The 22,447-nt window shown below is 38.0% G+C and overlaps 1 protein-coding gene across 2 annotated transcripts; it reads right to left on the reverse strand.

Moving 5' to 3' along the window:
* Positions 1 to 605: 605 nt before the first annotated feature.
* Positions 606 to 21,675, reverse strand: ddx43 (DEAD (Asp-Glu-Ala-Asp) box polypeptide 43). Of its 2 annotated transcripts, none has more exons than XM_059024957.1 (17): positions 21,169 to 21,675; positions 20,473 to 20,528; positions 19,613 to 19,748; positions 19,106 to 19,246; positions 18,331 to 18,412; positions 16,521 to 16,677; positions 14,814 to 14,926; positions 14,109 to 14,219; positions 13,616 to 13,757; positions 12,748 to 12,848; positions 12,568 to 12,655; positions 11,570 to 11,697; positions 8,205 to 8,314; positions 7,678 to 7,816; positions 7,173 to 7,260; positions 6,627 to 6,798; positions 606 to 1,624 (listed from the first exon to the last, which is right to left on the reverse strand). In XM_059024957.1, exons 1-16 carry the CDS (start codon positions 21,518 to 21,520, stop codon positions 6,631 to 6,633), a joined length of 2,112 nt encoding a protein of 703 aa, XP_058880940.1. In that variant the 5' UTR covers positions 21,521 to 21,675; the 3' UTR covers positions 606 to 1,624; positions 6,627 to 6,630. The 2 variants fall into 2 exon arrangements, with proteins under 2 accessions (XP_058880940.1, XP_058880939.1); XM_059024956.1 differs by having other exon boundaries at positions 14,814 to 14,932.
* Between the last annotated feature and the right edge of the window lie 772 nt (positions 21,676 to 22,447).

A 22,447-nucleotide genomic window follows, 5' to 3' on the forward strand; every position in this document is an offset into this window, starting at 1 on the left:
TTGCATTATTCCACACTCTCCCATCTCATCCATTCTCCCTGCTTGGCGTGGAAAACGGCCTTTACGCACCTCATCCTCTCCTCCTGCCTTTGCACCTTGTTGCAAGAGAACTACAAGTGCTTAATAACTGAAATTAAATTAGCCCTTAATATAAACTTTGGTGCACATTTTAGTTCATAAACAGTAAGTTTTGTGTTAATAAAATGTTTAACACACAACTTTCATGTCTTTTCCTTGAGAAACTATAAAATAGATAGTACTTTTTTTTTTTTTTTTTTTTTTTTTTTAAACCAAGTGATTTAAAATCACAATTTAAATCAACTTAAATTTAAAGATCAGCCAACCCTTCCTTTTACAGTTTGGGAACCACTACTACATTACACTATATACTGTAGGTCACAAACACAAAACGACACACAGATATCTGAAGAGTCGGTGCTAATGGCAGACCGATATGAGAAACAGAATCGACAATGAGATCAGCTAATAAGAATGATAAAACATGACCTCCACGATCACAGGTCCACAGCCCAAGACCATAATGATGCATAATAATGCAGAAAGCTCTTCATTTTTTTCGTAAGACGAAGCAATGACGACAAACGTGATTTTAGAAGCAGGTTTAATGAAAAACTCTAGGTCAGAACAGTTTCAAATACTTCATTGCTACAGTTAAAGATCATTCAAGAACGACACACACTTTTTAGGAGATTTCTGAAATTAAACTTACACTGAGTGAGTGCAGAGAATCCACTCTTGGATATCAATAACCTAAATATAACCCTTAAATAAATGATACAGAAATACACAATATTGAATAATCAATCAAATAAACCCAGTGCATATAACATCTGCTGAATAAAACAGACAAAGTAAAACAAAAACTTACTACAACTTTAACTAAGATGAACAATGGTGTTTCCAAACTAAATCATACTATATTCATTTACATACCCATATATTGTATATTCTATACCTTTTCAGAGATCATGTCAGTTTTGTACATCTCCACCATGACAAATATATGCATTTGGTACGTTTCAAAAGCATTTTAGTAGCAACAGCTTTTCTCACAACCTTAACATTACTGGACTTTCTTCCAGTGCAAACTTCCCATAAAACCCTAACGCCTCCATCGAATAATGCTGTTACTTGGTTTCATTTACTGTTACTCGGTACACTTCCCTACTGAATTCCTGTGTACTCAACACTTCAAGACGACATTACCCGAGCAATGAACTGTTGCTGCTCTATCTGAAACAAACTGCTGCTTCTAAAAAGCTTAAATTGAGAGTACACACACATAATATTAAAAAATAAAAAAGGACGGGTAATAAAGAGCACTTTTGGCAAAGGACCTTAAACATTTGGTTCTGTGCCATTGTGATGCTAAAAACAAAGAAAGCTAAATTAGTTAATTGTCAAATGCAAACAGGACAGGACCAAAAAAATAAAAAAAAAAATAATAAAAAAAAAAAAACACACAAAATAATACATTGAAGAAAACTCCTAAACTATACACCATTTTCTGGTAAATATATATATAGAAATAAAACAGAAAATTCCAGAAAGTGTAGTAAATTCTTTATAGAACACACTGGTCCTCTCGTTTGCAGACAAAGTTCTGTTGGGAGGAAAGCAAACATTTTGTCACCTACTTAATGCTTCAATTATAAAGGTTAAGCAATGTTGAAAACATATCTGAATATTGAATCAACCTCCATTAGTAACAGATTTCCAAAATTACTCTGGGTTCTCCCCAGGAATTCTGTACAGCTGGGCGGCAGAACATTATATCCGGGAGCACTTAATGGAAAAATTAACTTGCCGTATGTCAGACAGTTCTAGCCTGTCCCTTTTGTGCTATAAGTCATTAGATCCTTTTGCATGGAAGGCCTTGGTTGCAAGGGTGTGCGGTTCTTTGATGGACCCAGATTCAGTTAAAATGTGTTTGCCCACTGACGATGGGAAGGGGAATGTAGAGATGGGAGCCCAACTAACAAAATTTAAGTTTTTGCAGGTATCAGGCTTTTAAAGACTGTCATCCACACCTAGGAGCAGAAACTGACTCACAGAGCAGAAACTGACCCAAGACTGTCACAGCTACTGGAAGCAGGCTGATCTTTGGGATACAAATTGAACATTTGTGAAACTGCAACAAATACTGTAATGACTGTAATGTGTTTTAAAGAATATACAAACATTAGAAAATATTATTAGCAGATCTGTCTAAGGCCTGTGAGGAGGAGTTCATTGCATTGAAGGTCAGGCTGGCCTGCTGAAAGTGCCTTGCATAAGTATTCACCCCCCTTGGACTTTTCCACATTTTGTAGTGTTACAACCTGGAATTAAAATGGATTTAATTAGGATTTTTTGTCACTGATCTATACAAAAGTCCATAATGTCTAAGTGGGGAAAAAATCTTCATATTTTTCAAAATTATTTACAAATAAACTGAAAAAATGTTATTCACCCCCTTTGCTGTGACACCCCTAAATAAGCTCTGGTGCAACCAACTGCCTTCAGAAGTCACATTAGTTGAATGGAGTCCACCTGTGTGCAAATAAAGTGTCGCATGATCTCAGATTATATACAGCCGTTTCTGGAAGGTCCCCGAGTTTGTTAGAGAGCATATCTAAAACAAACAGCATCATGAAGACCAAGGAGCTATCAAAACAAGTCAGGGATAAAGTTCTGAAGAAGCACCAATCAGGGTTGGGTTATAAAAAAATATCCCAAACTTTGAACATCCCCCGGAACACCGTTAAATCCATTATTAAAAAATGGAAAGAATATGGCACAACCATGACTCTGCCTAGAGAAGGTAGTCCACCAAAACTCAGTGACCAGGTAAGGAGGGCATTAGTCAGGGAAGCAACCAAGAGGCCAATGGTAACTCTGAAGGAGCTGGAGAGATCCACAGCTGACATGGGAGAAACCGTCCATGGGACAACTATAACCCAGACACTCCACAAAGCTGGGCTTTATGGAAGAGTGGCGAGAAGAGAGCCATTACTGAAAAAAACCCATATCAAATCCCATTTGGATTTTGCCAAAAGGCATGTGGGAGACACAGCAAACATGTGGAAAAAGGTTCTCTGGTCTCATGAGACCAAAATTGAACTTTTTGGCCTTAGCGCAAAACGCTATGTGTGGCGCAGCCAACACTGCTCATCACCCTGAGAACACCATCCCCACGGTGAAGCATGGTGGTGGCAGCATCATATTATGGGGATGCTTTTCATCGGCAGGGACTGGGAAACTGGTCAGGATTGAGGGCAAGATGGATGGAGCCAAATACAGGGAAATTCTAGAGAGGAAAACCTGGGCGGAGGTTCACCTTCCAGCAGGACAATGACCCTAAACACACAGCCAAAGCTACACTGGAGTGGTTTAAAAACAAGAACCTGAATATCTTAGAATGGCACAGTCAAAGCCCAGACCTCAATCCGATTGAGAATCTGTGGCAAGACTTGAAAATTGCTGTTCACCCACTGTCCCAATCCAACTTGGACAGAGCTTAAGCAATTTTGCCAAGAAGAAAGGGCAAAAATTGCAGGATCCAGATGTGCAAAGCTGGTAGAGACTTACCCAAAAAGACTCACAGCTGTAATTGCTGCCAAAGGTGCTTCTACCAAATATTGACTCAGGGGGGTGAATACTTATTCAACCAACAAATGTCTTTTTTTTGTTTAATTAATTTTTGTGCAACAATAAAAATTATTTTGCACCTTCAAAGTGTTAAGTATGTTGTGTAAATCAAATAGTAAAAATCCCAATTAAATCCATTTTAATTCCAGGTTGTAACACTACAAAATGTGGAAAAGTCCAAGGAGGGTGAATACTTTTGCAAGGCACTGTATTTGAATTGAATATCTCTTTTATATTGATGCATTGCTTAAGGTATAGAAATGATGTTTTAGTCTTAAGAGAGTGATATATATTGAATGTTCTAGAATTTAGCGGTGGGCGTGTTTAGCTTTATGCATGTATAGCCTAAGGACTAAGCATATAATTAACCATATCTGTATTACTATATTGAAGTATTAATGCTGTTAAAACTGTAAAGCACTGCATCGCCCAGAATGCTTTTTACTTGGGATTTATGGTGGTCTGTGCAACCAACCAATCCTATTTTTAACATAAGCATTTAATAAACTGAAAAGAGCACTACTACTGCTCAGATTTGTTAAAACTTCAAATTGAATGAGTCTGTTATTCTTTATTATTAAAAAGTCATCTGGATACGGTGCAAGCCCAGTGCACGAACAATCCACTACAGGAGTCTGAAACATCTTAATGTCTTAATGTCCTCAGAGCATATACATAAATAAAAAGTGTGTTGCAAAAAATTCTTGACATTTACCTTAAATGTATAATACGACAAAGAATTTTAATAATGTGTTTTTCATTGACAATATCTGGTAGCGCTTTATGTTCTACATTTTCATTACTGTTTTTTATTATGGTAAATTACTTATTTAGGTTTTCTTATTTGACTGGGGAAAGATAACATAGGTTTATTGGGAGTTCATAAAAAAATGGGAACCCTTTCACCTTTTTAGCTTAGTTATTGATCTTATTGCTTCATTTAAATTATTTTCTTTATGTTAAGTTTTCAGGGCATTTTGTTAATGCATGTCTATTTTTGTTTTTTGTTCTACATTTTTTTTTAATGCAACTGTTCATTTTAACCATTTTCTTTTACACAACAGTACTCACACACATTTGGTCACTACCATAACTGTAATAATCCAGCATCCCTGCCCTTAAGCATTTGTATGTCAGCTGACAAGTGTTCAGCTGATATCCCATCAGGCCTTTCTTCTTAAAGGCATACAGCCTCTGTATATGAGCGCTGAATATCTCTCAAGCACCTGGGTACATATTTTTACAATATCACAACAAAAGGAATGTGTTTGTTTTTTTTTGTGCGTATTTATAGCTATTATATACTATATATAATCACCTTACAGTACAATAATACAACAAAATGATAATACCCAAACAATCTTTATTTTCTTTTAATAAAGTAGCCGGGTGAAAATATAGTATTAGGCGGTGGATTGTGCCGATCGCTGGCTTATTTTGAAAACGCTGCATTCATTGCCACTATTTTTGCTTAGAAAATATATATATATATTTTTTTAAGCAGTCTTTTTTTTTTATTTAGTAAATCGCCAAATGATTTTACCCCGTTTTTCTCCCAATTTGTAGATGCATTGTATTTTTAGGTTCAGCTCACCGCTAGCACCCCTGCGCTGACTCGGGAGCGGCGAAGACGAACACACGCTGTCCTCCGAAGCCTGTGCCGTCAGGCGACCGCTTCTTTTCACTCTGCAGGCCTGCCATGCAGCCAACCCGGAGCTACAACGTCGGAGGACAACGGAGCTCTGAGCTCTTACAGGCAAGCCCGCAGACACCCGGCCAGTTTACAGGGGTCGCTGGTGCGCGGTGAGCCCCACCCTCGGGCGGTGCTCAGCCAATTGTGCACCTCTCCCTGGGAACTCCCGTCCACGGTTGGCAGTGGAATAGCCTGGACTCGAACCGGTGACATCCAGGCTATAGGGCACTCCACCCTGCACTCCACACGGAGCGCCCTTTACTGGATGCACCACTCGGAAGCCCCTTAGCAGTCATTTTTAACTCTTTAACCTTTCGAAGAGCTTAACACAGAAAACCCACTCCTTCAACTGTCTGATTGGTTAAATGTTGTGTGAAGACGTAACACAGCTGTCATGTGGTTCCAAGATTTTTGTTGTCACCCAGCAACACGCAAGTGATCTAGTCAGCTAGAAGCACAATCAACCCTTTTTGTTAAAGGCACAGTAGCATCTGCAAGACGGGCGGATCAGGTTCTTTCAGCCGTATGGCGACAGCCACTTTGCTGGCTGAAAAGACCTGGGGAGAACCCTATAACTATTACACAAGGAAAGGCACTTATGAAAAAGGGGCAAAGTATATAAAGCAGCCATCAACTATAATTAGAAGAGAATAAGGGTTAATAAGAGAGACAGAATTTAGGGTACATGGTGAGGGTATATCAGGTTCGTGTTCAAGTTACAAATAAGGTCGGCATCTGAAAATGGTCAGAACGAAGAACATGGAAACCGTAGAGGTCCCCACCACTTTTCCACAGTACAATGTTGTCCTGCTGTCTAATATGTAAATGCTTATACACAACAGACGTTCCATGTAACAAGTGTTTACGTTGTGTTTCTCAAACGTAGACTAGGAAGGAATTCCCCTTCATCTGGGCATCTGTTAACTCATTTAACTCATCTCTTTATACAGATCCAAGTTCAAATCTGCCTTGAACCAGATGTATACCACATTGAATTTAAAATAAAAACTTCAGTTAATTTGGTTCAGGAAACAACTTTAGGGAAATCCCAGATGGAAAGTTAGTGAATTACACTTTAGGGCTTTGTTTTTATAGGATCCAATACAAATGCATGTGAAAGGAAATCTAAGTATTGAATGACAAGAAGTTATCACTTTACCATTCACTTTCATTGAGATCAGCATATGAACTGATTTTACTTCAAATCCAAACAAAACAAAAAAAAAGGTTCAAAGCACTTTATGGCTGTTTCATGGGTGCCAACTTCCCTTCATTCTCTTACCAGGTCAGAACCTCCTGCTGGAGCGACCCCCATATCCGTCTTGGTCTCTCCCCCTCCTGCCACTGCCTCCCCCACCTCCACCACGAGGTTCCAGCAGCTCCCGCTCTCTCTGCTTCTCCAGTCGATGCTTCTCATATCGGTCTGCCATCAGCACCAACTCTTCAGGGACAAACTGCACGTTCACAGAGAAGTAACAATAAAGAATGCTACTGAACAACATGCAGTTATATTTCCAAGAACCTAACTTGGTTATGAATTATCCAAATATATAACATTTGTCCAAAAAACCGCTCTGGTTTTGTATTTTTTGTGCTTAGTAGCTCAGTATGTAGTTCGATTTCCAGCCACTCCTTTAAGACTGATACTGATGAATATATAGCATTTGAAGTAGGAGGAATGGTTTAATGTAAAAGGAATCCTAAATCTTCTTTTATTTCTTTTAGGATTTTTTTATTCAGGGGTTGAGTCAGACTGACATTATTGAACAAACTCAATAGGCTGCAAAACCAACATTCATATACAAACTGGGAACATGAAAAGGTGTACCTGATGTGCCCGTTCTAGAATATTAATGAGCTCAGAAGCCACCTTCCAGTCGTTTCTGGTCACAAGAGTCAGTGAAACACCTGAGCGACTGAAAGCAAAAAGCATATAAATATTTTCCAATTGACTTTAAAGCATATGTTATCTGTTATTATTATTTGTTTATTTAGCAGACGCCTTTATCGAAGGCGACTTACAGTGACTAGAGTGTGTGAACTATGCATCAGCTGCAGAGTCACTTACAATTACGTCTCACCCGAAAGACGGAGCACAAGGAGGTTAAGTGACTTGCTCAGGGTTACACAATGAGTCAGTGGCTGAGGGGGGGTTTGAACCGGGGACCTCCTGGTTACAAGCCCTTTTCTTTAACCACTGGACCACACAGCCTCCACAGCCTCCTTATCTCTTGAAGAGCATGCATTACCACTTTAAAATCAACTGCTTAAAATTGGTTAGGAACTGCACATGTGCACCAGTGAAAAAGCAAAAGACAGTTTTCACTCCTTACCCTGCCCTTCCGGTACGCCCCACTCTGTGGACGTACTCCTCAATGTTTCTTGGGAAATCGTAATTGAAAACGTGGCTGATGTCGTGCACATCAAGTCCACGGGATGCCAGATCAGTAGCTATCAGTATTCTCACCTTACCTGAAAAAACAAAACAAAGGACTGCTTGCAACAGAGATATATACAGCAGGCTTCTGAAGAACAGATAACTAATCTTTAAAACATACCGTTCGATATTACCTGGCTGGCAACAATGATGATCCGTGTAGAAACAGAACAAAGAAAGAATCCACCATATAACAATGTAGTACATCAACCGTCCGCTCCAACCGGTGCTCCACAGTTTCAGTTACATGCAGTCTGTATAAAGATTTCTTCTTCTAATAACTAACAACTACTGGAACGATTCGTTCTCAGGACAATAGCAAATTCTAACATGTGACACAGTACTAATGCAGTATGAGAAAGAAATAAACCCATAAAAACTGAAACATGCAACTGTTTTTCATGCGGTTAGCGTGATAGTTACCTTTTTTAAAGTCATCTAGCGCTTGTTCCCGGTCGCACTGCTCTCTGTCTCCATGCAGGGACTGTACTGGGATGCCTTGTAGACAGAAATCACTAGATAGGTCATCGACACTGGAAGGAAATGTGCAAGACATAATTTTACAAAAACTGCAAATTCTGTAGGGTCGTTACAGTTCAAATTGACAAATCATGGGAGGTGTTTCTGAGATTTGAAATAAGTAAACCACATGTGACTATGGGCCAGTGTAGCGTGCATAAGAAAGAAGAGCTGGGTAAGGCTGCATCCACACTAGACCCGAGCGAAGTCGCCGAACGTCAATCCACACCAGACATGACGTGGAAACGATCCAAACGACTGAAAATAAATACATGACCCCGCTCATGCATTCCTATTGGACATACTAGAGATGGGCTGTCCCATTACAAAACAGGCCTTGTTTTGATAAAAGGTTACCATCCTGACCTCCAGCAACTCCGTTGTAAAATAAAGGATGGACTTGTAAAATCTATAGATCAGAGTTATTGAACATTCCTATATACACAAGTTTTATTGTTATCATATATTAGTAGTAATTGTACAGTTGTACTCTTATTATTCTTTTCTTCGTGGTACCAGCAGTAGTACTGTAGTCTTCGATTTGAAGCCCGGTACATCTCCAGTTGTCAGAAGACAGCTGGACAATAACAGTATAGTTGAACTGACATTTTCAACAATTATTTTATTGTTATATAATTTATATATACAACTTACTGCAATCTCAATTGTGTTTCTTTACAAATTCCTTCTTTGATCTTTTTTGTTTAAGTATTTTAAAATGCAACATAATTACCTTGTTGTTAAGCACGGATTTGTGCCACATCATTTAGTGAACAAAACGTTATTTATCATAAAAACAAAACAAACCCCCCAAACAAAGCCATAACTTTAAATTAGGTCACAATTAGGTTGTGTGAATGCGGGACCTTGGTCATTTTTAAAAACACATTTTTCATTTAAATGCTGGATATGTAGACTTCATGTATGCTCCGCATTATTTTTGCTTCTTAATAAGCCTATTTTTATACAACTTGCATAATTGGAAAGAAAATGTCTCGGTGCTGCTAAATGCACCACCTGCAAGCCACTCAAGCACTGTCTTTCTTCTGGATGTCTTTGTAGTCGTTCAATTTGCAATCACATAATAATGGATACTGCTGCACCTCAAATTAACTTTTCATCGTCCATGATTAACTAGTTTTGAGCCGTGACTTGTTTTGAGACGTGTGTTTGTGTGTCAAGGGTGTTAACCTTGCTTCTGATTGGTCAGTTTCATTCAAGTCATGCGACGAAAAATAAAAATAGAAACAGGTTTTATTTTAGTGACGTGAAATTCTCAAAGCGACGTTGCTCGCTGCTGGTGTGGATACTCCCATCTGACTGCAGTGACATCTAAATGATTCGCTCGCGTCCAGTGTGAATGCAGCTTTACTCATGTTTTTAAACCAAGTTTCCATGGCTTTACAACAAAAAATGTTCCGTAACCCTTTGTCCATTTGAGCAGGAACGAGCCAAGGTATAGCAGGTAAATAACCTTGATAGTTAACTTTGCCAAAGTTACTGTTTGTTTCAGCTATAGGTCACAAGGTAACTCTTCCTTTCAACATGTCAATTAATCACCATGTACCAGACATTCATGCTCCAATTTGCATCAATAGGAGGTATAAATTAATTTGTTATTTAAATTAAACTTCAGTTTTCTGTTCTCTGTGTGGCACACAACTCTTGGCTCCCAATTCTTTCTTTGTACTTGCACATTTTTCTTGTGGGTGGAACCCACCCACCCATCTGCATTGTACTTTATCATATTTCTGGACAGCTTTAGTGCTACTTTTTTCCTTCCTTCTGGGAAATGACAACAGTACTGAAGCAAGCATTTCACAGACATTCATGCTCCACCCAGTCTGTATATTCAAACATCAGAAACAAGAAAAAGCATGCACATGCAAACATGTCTAAACAGTTTGTGCGAAAGTAAGTTTCATCACAACTGAATAATCGCTTCTCTACATAGATGTATATTGGGCTTGAATTTTTCATTTTGTTTATTTAGCAAAAATGGTTATTAAAGAAACGCCAATTAATTTTCAGTTTCTATAATAAATTCACTAAAGCCCCTTTCACATTGGCATGCTCTACCCAGGTTGTGGCCGTCAGCTACACGGGTAGGAGAGCCAGTGTGAAAGGGACATAGTAAAACACAGCTATGGCCAAAGGTTTTGCATCACCTTCAAATTTTACGATTGAGAATTAAAAAAAAAAAAAAAGTTTTATATCATGTAAATCAAATAAAATACAAAATGATATTGCAAAAAGTCTACCAGAAGCCAGAATAGCAGTACAGTATTTCATGTTCGAAATGTCACATTTTTAACCTACAAAGCGGCAACGTAACATTATTCAGTAAAATTAGTTAATTCTATAGGACGATTTTGGCCATAGCTGTATACAAAGGTTAATTTACTGTGTTGAAGTGAGGATATCCACATTTAAGATTCAGGCCCTGCATTTTGAATCAGAGAATTGTGAGAATGCTACATTACCACCCGCGTATCTATCACACTACAGAGCTGTTGTTTTTTCAGCCCATCAGTGTCACAAGTCACCAACAAGGGTATTCTATTACGTAGGTCCACAAAAACAGATGATTGGTCAGTAGCAATGTCTTTGTTTTCAGAAAGCAGTTTTCTTTACATAGAAAGAGAGTAGTGCATTATTTAAAATAGTGCCAAAACCCAGGTCTATCAGTTAAAAAAAAAATTGATACTAGCAGTTGTCTAGTTAGACACTCAAATACAGCCTCCATATACCGCAGATGATACTCAAGAGATTGTGCAAATGAGTATCTTCAGCAAGTTTCATAACAATCGGACAAGCAGTTCTCTAGATACAAGTTTAAATGTAACCGAACAGACAGAGAATCATTAAAACAAACAAAACAAAAGCACATGTGTGTGTTTATTTATTTGGCCCAATTTAAAAGTGAATGGAAAAGCTTTTACTGAGCTATAAACAAATAATGCTTAAGTTTCATTTGTGTAAAATGAGACACTTAGGTTTTGTTTTCTTTGGTTCTCCATTTAACTACTGTAACATGTAACTACTGTTTACAGGAAATTCTGGAGTTACAGCTGGCTCGAGTCCAAACTACTGAAAACAGCTGAAGGATCAAAAGTTGTTTAGTTTCATTCATGTCCATACATAACATTTGGATTGTGTGCTTTTACCTGCATGAAATAAGTTCTGTGTATTTTTTAAAACCCAATAAAAATGTAAATCGTCATGCGATACAAAAAAAAAAAAAAAAGTAAGCGAAACAGAAATCTTACACAATCTTTTTTCCAACAAAAATTAAGACTTTATCTTCTGGCATCATATTCTGAACAAACTCGAGTGTAAAAGCTTTCTTCTCCTCCTGGGCAATAATCAAAACGCCCTGTTCAACTGTGTTCACAGCCTATAGACAAAACAAAAACATAACACAGTCAAACGCTCCCTATTAACCTATGCATACAGAACAAATTAATATTTTATACAGCCTGGTAATCTGATCAAGGAAAGATTACAATTGGGACAACTACAGTATAAAATTAGCAGGGGAGGGTTGGAGTACCCAGATAGTCAAAACTATATGTACAATATAACACATTCATTAGGGGGTGATTTGATCAACTTAAACCACATCGGGATGAACCACAGCTGGATTTCATTGGAGCATTTTACAGCACTGGCTTCAACCTCCTCGGCTGATGCAACCCAGGTGGATTTGCTGGTGCTGTAAAATGCTCTAATAAAGTTAGTAATGTCTTATCCCACTGTGTTAAAAAAAAAAAAAAAACACAAAACTTCCATTTATATTAGTCACTAGATGATTATTATTATTATTTTTTTTTTTTTAAGGTTAACCAATCAAAATAACTTATAACTTAATAAAAAAAAGCCTACTAGATAGGTTGAATGTGTTCATTATCCAAATAATCAATAAATCAAAGCTACTGATGGCTACATGTTTCAACAAAAAATGTAACCAAGGTAACCTTTGCTTGAACAGTACAAGTTTCAAGATTTTAAAGTCAAATTGGCTAGAGGGCTGTCACCTATGACAATCACCTCCCAACCCTGAAATTGACTGGCTGAGATGATTCTTTAAGCTTATAATGAAACCTGATGTTCCAGGAAAGAGTGCATCCTAGTAATCCAACTGGTTTAGCAACAAGACACCACACTTGAGAATGTCTATATTTGGATATGATAGAGCTCATACAGTGCAATGCCTGCGATTCTGTCATCCCACCACTGCAGTGATAATGCAAGTTACTGCACCCACCGCTAAATCCAGAGTTCCTACATACACCATCATCGGGTCCTTGAGGTAAGACTTTGAAAGGCGACGAACACCAGGTGGCCAAGTTGCACTAATAAAACAGAAAGAAATGGAGATTAGTTCTTTAGTTTTGCAGGATGTATAAGCACAGAAATTCAAACTTTGTGTGTAATGCAACTTCACCTGGTCATCACTGTCTGTCTGTCTGGCCGTATATCCAGGATTATCTTCATTATCTGAGGTTCAAATCCCATGTCCAACATCCTGTCTGCCTCATCTAATACCTAAGGCAGCCAGATAAGATAAAAAAAAAATTGGTTTTCAGAGACAGTTGGGTATGGCTGTGCTAAATTCCTCACTGTGACAAGGATGACCGAGGTTGAGACTCAGAGACAGTTTGAAAGTTCAAAAATAAAGTTTTTAATAAACAAAAATACAAAATAAACAGGCACAAGGGCCAAAAAATGTTTCAAACAGAAAATACACACAAAACAAAACTTACAAAAGTATGGCTTCCAGGCTGGGCATTGCCTTCACTGGTTTGCAAAACAAACAGAAAAACAGGTTTGCTCTAAAACTTCTCCTTCTAGAACTCTCGCCCCAACTGGGAGGCTGAGGCCTCCTTTTATGCCAGGTGGCTGGGTCCTTAATTGCATGATTAATTAACTGATTGCTCCCACCTGACACAATCAATCTGGGCAGGGAGGAGAATTTAACTCCTTCCCTGCCAGTATTTCTAAGGGCATAACCCTTTATTTCAATGAAAACCACAGAAGAAAGTAAAATTAAAAAATAATGTGAGCTAATGTCTAAAACTTAATCCACTATATAAAAACAGCTGTAGTTGGTGTTAAGACATGGACGTTTTCAGTGGAAAACGCAGCAAATATCTAAAGGATTTTTCACAATAACAACTTTGTATTATTTTACGTTACTGTAATTGGAAATTAAGAATGTCAATATTAAAAAAAATAAATAAATAAAAAAAATAATAAAACCCCCCCCCACACACACACACACACACACACATGTCTCTTGGGTAAATTCTTACCAAGTAAGTAATGCTCCTCAGATTCACAAATCCATTCATCTGAAGGTCATGGAGTCTTCCAGGAGTTGCAATAACAATGTCAACTCCTTTTGTAACCACTTTTATCTGTGCCCGACGGTCTCCTCCTCCATAAATACAAATGCTGTTATATAATTAAAAAGTGATATCAATTTAATTTACATGCAAAAAAAATCAAATATGCATTTACATACTGTAACAAAGAGGATTAATATGACTTTTGATAATATGAACAGCAAGTCTAAAAATCAGGTGTCATTCCACATGCAGTGGTCATGCCGTTGTGACCACTGTTTTATGGCAAATGTTCAAGCAAACAATCTAAAACAGAAACAACTTTTCAAGGTTAAATATTAAAAGCAGTTAATAATAATGATAATACATACAGGACGAGAGAACATATAATCATACATTCACGCTGCAATTTTATATTGCATCAGATGTTCAAATCTTCCTTCCAATACAGCATCCATACCTTGTAATTCCTTTGTAACTGTACTTGCTGCACTCTGCCTCTATCTGGAGAGCCAGCTCCCTAGTTGGAGTAAGGACCAGAATCCCAGGACCTTCTCGTTGTTCCCTTGGACTTAAATTACAACACAATGGCACATTGCTGTATGTATAATGTTTTTTTTTTTATAGCAAGATGATCAGAATGGATTGCTTAGAATCTCCAAAACAACTGCAACCGCATCTCTAAGAGACAGCATTGTTTTTGCTAGCGAATTTTTTTTTTTTTTGATTATACAGAAATACATCTCTTATGTTTTAGGGTACACACAAAAAAAAGTTACCACCAATTCCTTTTTCCTATTTGCCTTGTCACATTTAGAAACTCAATAGAATTGATCAGTTACATCTGGAAGTGTCTTTAGTCACTGCTCACAATTTTTTGCACCAAATATTTGCTACCGTATCTAATGTTTTTGAATAATTTGCAGAACAGATGACCTACAGTACATACAGAACATGGCTGGCCTTACAAGAAGTGTCTTAAAAAAATGTGTAATAGTCACTTAGAAATGGTAGATACTGGTCTTACTTTTTTTTTTTTACGTTCTTATAGCTCTGCTATAAAAACAAAACTATTTATCCCTTGGCAGAATTGTTCCTTAGTAACAGGTGAACACTTGTCAAATGTAGTGTACAGTTCTTTTTTTTCTGAAACAATGTTACTTACATGGGCTGCGAATCCAAATGAATAAAGCCAGGTAAAAGATAGGCCAAGGTTTTTCCAGTACCAGTCTGGGCTATGCCAATTAGATCAAATCCCTGAAGTACAATTGGCCAGGCCTGTGACTGAGATAAAAACAGGGGGGGGGGGGGGGGGGGGAAGACTCGGATTCAGGTTTTTTCAGTTAGGGGACCAATAGAATAGATATGAAACATGAAATATACAGCAACACTAACTTTAAGACACATTCCCCACTAAGAGCAACCACCGGTAGAACCCTGGGAAAATACAACTGATGCAGGGAACAGCCAAAACAATACAGAAATCCCCCTTTTCATGTTTTCTTTCTCCACTGTAGGATAAGAAGAAAAAAAAAAACCCTGACATGCTAAACTCTGCAAGGCTGAGAAATGTCCTATTGGGAACTGCTTCCACATGAATAGAATAGGGTGTGTTTGCATAGCTTTTACATTTTAAATCTGCATACTGTTGGCCAATTCATTTTCTGGCTCAGATTAAAGGTACTGTATGCAGCAAGTTTACACACCGAATGAGAAACATGCTACCTTTTTCTTAGTGCTGGGACAAATATCTGAATATTTGAACAAATATTTTTAGACACGCATTCAAATACAAAACTCAGATGTTCGTATTTGCTAGAAATGACAAAAATACCTTGCACTTATTTACCGCATCACCATAACAGTTTAAATGGAGCAATAAAAATGAGCTCTGTGTGATGAGAGATTAATATATATAAAAAAAAAAAAAAACAAAAAAAAAACACAGCAGCTCTTCAGCCTCTATTTAAAAGTTTTAGTCAGCAAAAAGTAAACAAACCAGATTATGCACGTGCACGCATAGTGCTCTATATGGAAAAACATCTGGGTCAAAAAAGCGCTGTGCTGCTTTAGAGCGAACCAGAATCTCAGGGGACAGAAAGGCAAGCACATTCTGAAATGCCTCGCTTTCAGTGCCCAACTTGCTGGAAATGTTGTGTTGTGATTTTGTATATTATAGAGTGTATGTATTATATATTTTTTGTTATGACTTTAAGTGGAATGTAATAAACGAGAACCAAAACAGTACTTTTTTCCCCCACTACAATTTACAATGCCATTTCCATGTTTGTTTTATTTTAAGTGTTTAAAGTTAAAATTTCAGTTGTCGTTTGCTTGTTCAGCTACAAAAAGGCACAAGTAAACCTCATGTTATTACTTTATGAAAACATGTCTGTGGCCACTGTTTACTGTGAAGAAACGGCAATGGCAAGGAATGAAAAAAATAAAAAATAAAATGCAGTGTGAACTTTATGTACTATTTATTTTAGAAAAAAACAATGCTTAACTTGACCTGCTATATGGTATCCTTTGTTTTGTAGTTAATTCACTGGGGTAAAGTAAGGCCTACCCAACGTATTCTTTACTTTAACATGTTACACATTGTAAGGTCTTGCTGTAAAATAAAGTCACACACACAGGGGCCACGCCCCCTGCCGCTATGCTGTCTCTGCCTGTGTTCTGAGCAATATAATGGCTTTTATTACTTTTAGAAAACGAACATGAAAATCCTGTCTTTGTACCAGCACTACTTTCTTAAAACATGAATATACAAATCTGCATATTGATACAATATATGACTTGATCCATTTATTTTAGCCAGGGTGGCAAAAATTCAGCAAGTTAAGAGTAACCAGTGAAAGACTGCAGGTACCTGAATGGGCGTTGGTCTCTGAAAACCCACTCTGATGATGTTGTCCATGATTCCGGGGTACTGCTGAAAGGCTTCCTCAAACGTACGCACTGGGTTTGGAATGGGCCGCTTGTCACCTTCCTTCAAGTCATCAACAATAATATTATTGTTTTCTTTCCTGTTAAGAGATAAGGCAGCATACTGAAGCTCTTCTGTGTCAGCCAAACAGCCACTTCATAACAAGTATAACAGCAACCAGGTTTTAGAGCAACACCTAGGATACATTACTTCAGTTAAACACTTTCCACTGCTGCAATGCCCCCCCCACCCCCTCCCTTAATGAACCACCTTACTAAATACCTAAATGACTCTGGAAGTGGTGAAGATATCAACATATGATGATGTAAGTATGCATGTATGTATACCGACATGTGTGGTTATGAGCCTCATTTCACAGTTGGTAAACTCTGCAGTTTTCCTTAAAATGTAGTTTTGAAACACTGCATTTTATGCCATTCGACAAAACCACCTAAAATTCTTAAAAAAAACCTCTTTTGGATTACATGAAAGTTTTCTGAGCGTGCAGAAAGGAATTTATTAAAAAGGAAACCACAAAATGCACACAATACAGCACGTGTGCTTTTGCAGTGTGACCAAGTTCCTAAATCTCTGCAAGTCGTTCAGTGGATCTCTCGCCCTGCCTGGCAAGGTGACTTTCTATGCATGCAGGGAAACACTATGTTGTGTACTTAAAAGTAACAAGTACTGTATTGTTAATGTGGAAGGAAATCTATTCTAGGGAGAACAAACTCAGCACTATAAAAGATTAAAGTTGACCCAAGTTGTTTCTTACTCTCGTTATAGTATTACTGCTGTGCTTCACAACCAATAATGCTGATTGCACCAGAGTAGCATGCATTGATAAAAGTACAAAAAAACAGAGCAACAAACACCCACAGCTTAATGACCAAAATGCAAAGTGTGAACCACGTTTAAATAAACACAGCTATTGTAAAATGGCTGCCATACATTTTGCTAACATGATTACAAAGTACTGTAATGTCATTTACTGGTACTGTCTAATCAGTTTCACTGTGTATGGCTGTATGACTCACAGCCCTTACCCAGATCACTGGAAATCCCCTCTGCTGCCAATGCCTTTCACAGCAATAAATTCCCGCCAAGCCCTGGTGTTTGTTTGTTTTTAAAAAAAAAGCACTAATAACTTCTCATTCCTGCCATTGGTTAAAACAAATGAACTACAGACCACATATACTAATCGAAGAGGGGTTTCAGCAAAAGAAAATGTGTCTCCACCCCCACCCCTAATGCACACATGTATAAAATCAATACCCTAAATAAAATAAAACAGCCAAGTTTTATTAACCTGGACTGAATTTTATGATTCAACCTCACATGCTCTGCTTAACAGCAATACTAACCTTAAGGGTTATAAACAGTTTTGTTAAATAAATGAAAATCCACACATTTATATAAAATAAAATTAGGTTATTTCAATTTGGAATTGTGTGCAGTAAAATTCTTAAAAAAACAAACAAACCATGAACCAATTCTACATCGACAGTGCACTGCCATCTGCTGACCAATACTCAGAGCACAGATGATTTTCTTCTGTGCAAAACTTTTGTGTCATTTGCACATAGAACTACAATATTAATGCTACTCAACACATTATAAAATTAGGTACATTTAGGAGCCCATATTTGTTTACTTCAACTAAAACCTGGACCTAGATTTAAAGGTTTTGAAAAAGTCCACACAATGGCCTCGTTTAGGAGCACTAACAAAACCTGAAGTAAACTCAAATTACCTCCACGTGGCCACTTCCCCCAGAGTCAAATCAGCCACACTCTTCACCTCAGTGTAGAATTCTTTATTTATTGGTGGGAGATCTTTAAAGAAATGGAAGACAAGTGTGTACTTTAGCATTCAACAATAGACTTTGAACAGAAGCTATTTTACAGCAATTCACATTAGTTTTCTGCATTTCCCCTTTTCAGAATTAAAAGGGTAGTTCTTCCAAGATGTGTTTTGCTTCAAAAAACATTCCGATTTCAAATGAAGGGACCTGATTTCATTGAGGGTCCCCAACAAGCTAATTCACCTAGGACTACTTATTTAGAAAACTGAAATGTATTTTTCAATTTGAGGGAACTTGAATGAGTCTTGCATTCTACCACAAAGTGCCCACACAGCAGCCTTCACTGGTAACACGATCTAGCAAACTCAACAAATCTTACCCATAACTTACATGAGCATGTTCATTATATAACATGCTTCTCGGCTGCCAGTGCTTTATGACAGAAATGTAATAAAGAAGAAGTCAAGACTGACTGCCTCGGGTAGGGAGTGGTAGTATTTATGTCAATCTAGAGATTTATTGCAGATCTCGTGAATTCAGTCTTAAATACACTGATTCCACTTGTCATGGCGCAGAGTTTCTGTGGACATGTATACAGTTTCACAGTGGAGGTTACTTTTCAACTGCTCAATTTGAGCATTACTTCCCCTGTACATTGGAGAATAAGCAATAGAGCAGACAACTGTTAATGCATCTCTCAACAATATCAGTATTAAATGCTCACCTTCCCACTTCATTGCGGCATACTTTGTACGGTTCTCTCGTATGGCGGCCCAATCAATCGGAAGTAATGGTTCTGTACTCTGGACTGGTGCGACCCAGCAGGATCCATTCCTCTTGCCATCACCAAATGTGCTCCTGGAGACTACCCCCAAGGAAAAATGCAATATTAAGCTTTGCATTTTACACAATTCATCTGGCTTCAGCAAACAGACTATTTCCACAAGAGTTTGCTAAAACAACTCCTGAAAGAAAATGACTTGAAACTGACCTCAGATCTCTCACATGCAGGTCCTCAGATTCGATTAATACACACCATATAACTAAACGCGATTTCAAAATCTAATTTTACTGAATCAGCAACTGGTATGTTCTCAACCCATGTATTATATTTAGAAAATGTGCCACATGCAGGTAGTTTAATAAAAAATAAAAATACATATTAAAACTCAAACTCCTTAAGAAAGGTACTTCTCAGAAATCCGGCAACTCCGCTACGTCAGTTTTCTACCTTGTTCATTTCTGTTGTAGTTCGGGCCGCTTTCTGAATTCCTTTCAATGAGTTCATCAATCAGTTGTTTGGCTCGGATTTGAGCTTCACTACTTCCAAAGATTTTCACCTCACCTTCATAGTCCCCTCGGTTTATCTTTGTAAAAAACAAACAGAACACAACATATAATGGTGGTGGTGGCGGTGTGTGTGTGTGCAGTAACGAATACATTCTACTAAACCACTTTTTTTTTTGGCACCACCTATGGGAATTCACTTCCATGTTGCTTTTATTGTCGCCTGGTGTATTACATTCATATAATCAACACACTTGCTGGTATGCCATTAACGTGTCTCCTACTTTATGTATACCCTGCACACAGCAGACTTGATTTCTATTCTGCTTAGTCAACATCCTTTGATCCCCGTGATTTGTAACGGATGTGCTGACCTAGTACCCCATTGTACTTTTAGGAAGTTCACCACAAATTGTTAAAAAAATTCCCCAAGTTATTTAAGAAGTCTTGAAAATCCCCAACCTGGGGGAAAGGGGCATTTCTGAAAACTATGGGCCAGATTTATCAATATCTTGACACCAAAATTAAGAGGTCAGCATTTGTTTGTGAAAGTAACATTTTATGTTACAAACTCAGCGACGCTTGTGTGTCCTGAAATGAACCTTCCAAATACTTCATTTTGCATCACCGACAGTTTCATTTTACTCTTACAAAAATGGTCCGAATTGCATTTTGGAGTAAATTCCTTTATACATTTGGCCCACTAGGTTGCATTAGTGAAATTATGCTCTAGAAAAAAAACGAAAAAAAAAAAAAAAAAAAACTTCTTATTAAAAAGCATTGTCACCTGAAGTGTAAAGTTACCTTGATTCTTGCTCCTGTGTTTTCTTCAAGTTCACGGATTTTAGCACCGCCACGGCCTGTTTTAAATAAAAACCCAGCAGCTTCAAATAGTTGAATAGTTTTAAGAAGATGTCTGCAAGCAGGTTTATTATTTAAACCATACAAACTTCAATTTCCAACAGTTTGATGGCATACAACGTTATCTAGCACATCTAGGTCAACTTCAGTCTTTAATCAAAAAGCGATCTTTAGAGACTTTAATCAAAAAACGATCTTTAGAGACGGGACCGCTTTAAACTGCACCTCTCAGGTTTCTATCCGGCTTAAATAAATACATTTGAACATTACACTGTTATTGTCCATGGGTGTCTAGTGTCACGATCAGGCAGTCCAGAATCGACTTTTTAAATACTGGTGTGATACCAGTATGTTTTCATGGTTCTCTGGTCGTTATCAATTTTGCAAAACAAAACAAATACACGACACAACATACAAAGTAAGACTTTGAACAAAGTGTGGCACTGGTAACACCACCATGGACGTACAGACAGTACAACAAGCATATCACTTGACATTTCTGAGGAAATAGTAATACAAACCCTGAGTTAGACAAGTTAAGAAATGAAAATGTATCTTTCACAGGGTAAATAATAAGGTCTGCAGAGGAGGAGAGAAGTTCTAGCCACTCTGTTCGCGTAAACAACCTGCGGCTCATACCTATCACAGCTCCAATCATGGAGCTTTCGACGTTAAACGAGAGGGGCGCACTGGATCCTGCATCCCTATCGCCCCTTCTCCACGTCAGGCCTCCCCTTCCCCCAGAAAATCGTTCGCGTTTACCACCCCTCGCTGGTGCCCTTCCCCAGCTATCGCCCCTCCTCTCGGTCTCCCTCCAGTTCTCCCACTGAGGGCCTCCTCGATCGGCTGTCGCACGAGGTTTTGTCCCCCAACTTCTTTCTCCCCCAAAAGGGCTGCTTGTCGCAGATACCGATGGCACCCACTCCCGCTGCACCACTGAGGGATTTGTCTGAGAGGGGTCCTCGTCGTTATCTGCTTCCCAATCCGACATTACACAGTCAAACGGTGAGTAAATGACAGGACCAACTCTTCTCAAACTAGTTGGATTATAGCGCTGACCGCACTTACTATGATTACCAATTGACCAACACGTGAGGTTTTTCCTACGGATAGTGCTAGGCGACTCCTACGCCCTCTGCCGACTGTTGTTGGTGTGGCAGCGTAGCGCTCTATCAAATGACCTTTTATTTATGTAATTCTTTACACCCTCAATCGCCATTTCAATATTGTTATGATCATATGACGACAATGTTAATTACTCAAATAATAATGCAGAAATGCATCAGTGCCCAGTTTCTTTATGAGCGCATGACTGTTTGGAGTTCCACAGCTGCAAGCATGATATTTTTTGTGAGAAGCGACACGTGGCACTAAAATACTGTTATATTTTTCCTGGTTTATAGAAGTGTGGTGTTATTTTGTGGTACGCGTTAAAACGTGGTACACAGTGTAATGTGTTTGCGCATACAACATTGTATGCGCAAACGATTTTAGCTCAGAAAGGGGGTAGGTTGTACAAAGTTTGGCCCTTAAAGTTCTTTTTAATATCATTTTTTTTCTCACAATTCAGCAAATGTATGTGACTTTAACTGATGCGCAACACATTTGGTTCTCTAAAATTGTAAACATATGATTTTGTGGGTGAACTAGTTTGTCTTGTTCATTGACAGCATGTCATTTTCTGTAACAAATTATCAGTGAATTATTAATTAATTAATTAATTAATTAATTAATAAATTAATAACAGTGTGTTCTGGGCTCAGGGTTCGCGTTAAAGGTTCAGGAGCAGCATTGACAGAAACATTTAGAAGAAAAACAAAAGAAAAAACCCACCAGCCACTTTAATTCATGTAATTCATTATACCTGTATTATCATTACATTTTTTTTTAAAACACTCAGTTATAATTAACTGACATG

Source organism: Acipenser ruthenus, chromosome 6 (genome assembly GCF_902713425.1).
Source record: "Acipenser ruthenus chromosome 6, fAciRut3.2 maternal haplotype, whole genome shotgun sequence".
Classification (NCBI taxonomy): Eukaryota; Metazoa; Chordata; class Actinopteri; order Acipenseriformes; family Acipenseridae; genus Acipenser; species Acipenser ruthenus.

Bases quoted from the DNA above. Each gene is read 5' to 3' on its own strand.
- ddx43 (XM_059024956.1), bottom strand. From the start codon at position 21,520: ATGTCGGATTGGGAAGCAGATAACGACGAGGACCCCTCTCAGACAAAT. The intron at 14,933-16,520 runs GTACCTGCAGTC...TTTTTATCTCAG, and splicing joins AGAGACCAACGCCCATTCAG to TCACAGGCCTGGCCAATTGT. The intron at 7,261-7,677 runs GTAAGGAGTGAA...TTTTGCTTTCAG, and splicing joins GGGCGTACCGGAAGGGCAGG to TCGCTCAGGTGTTTCACTGA.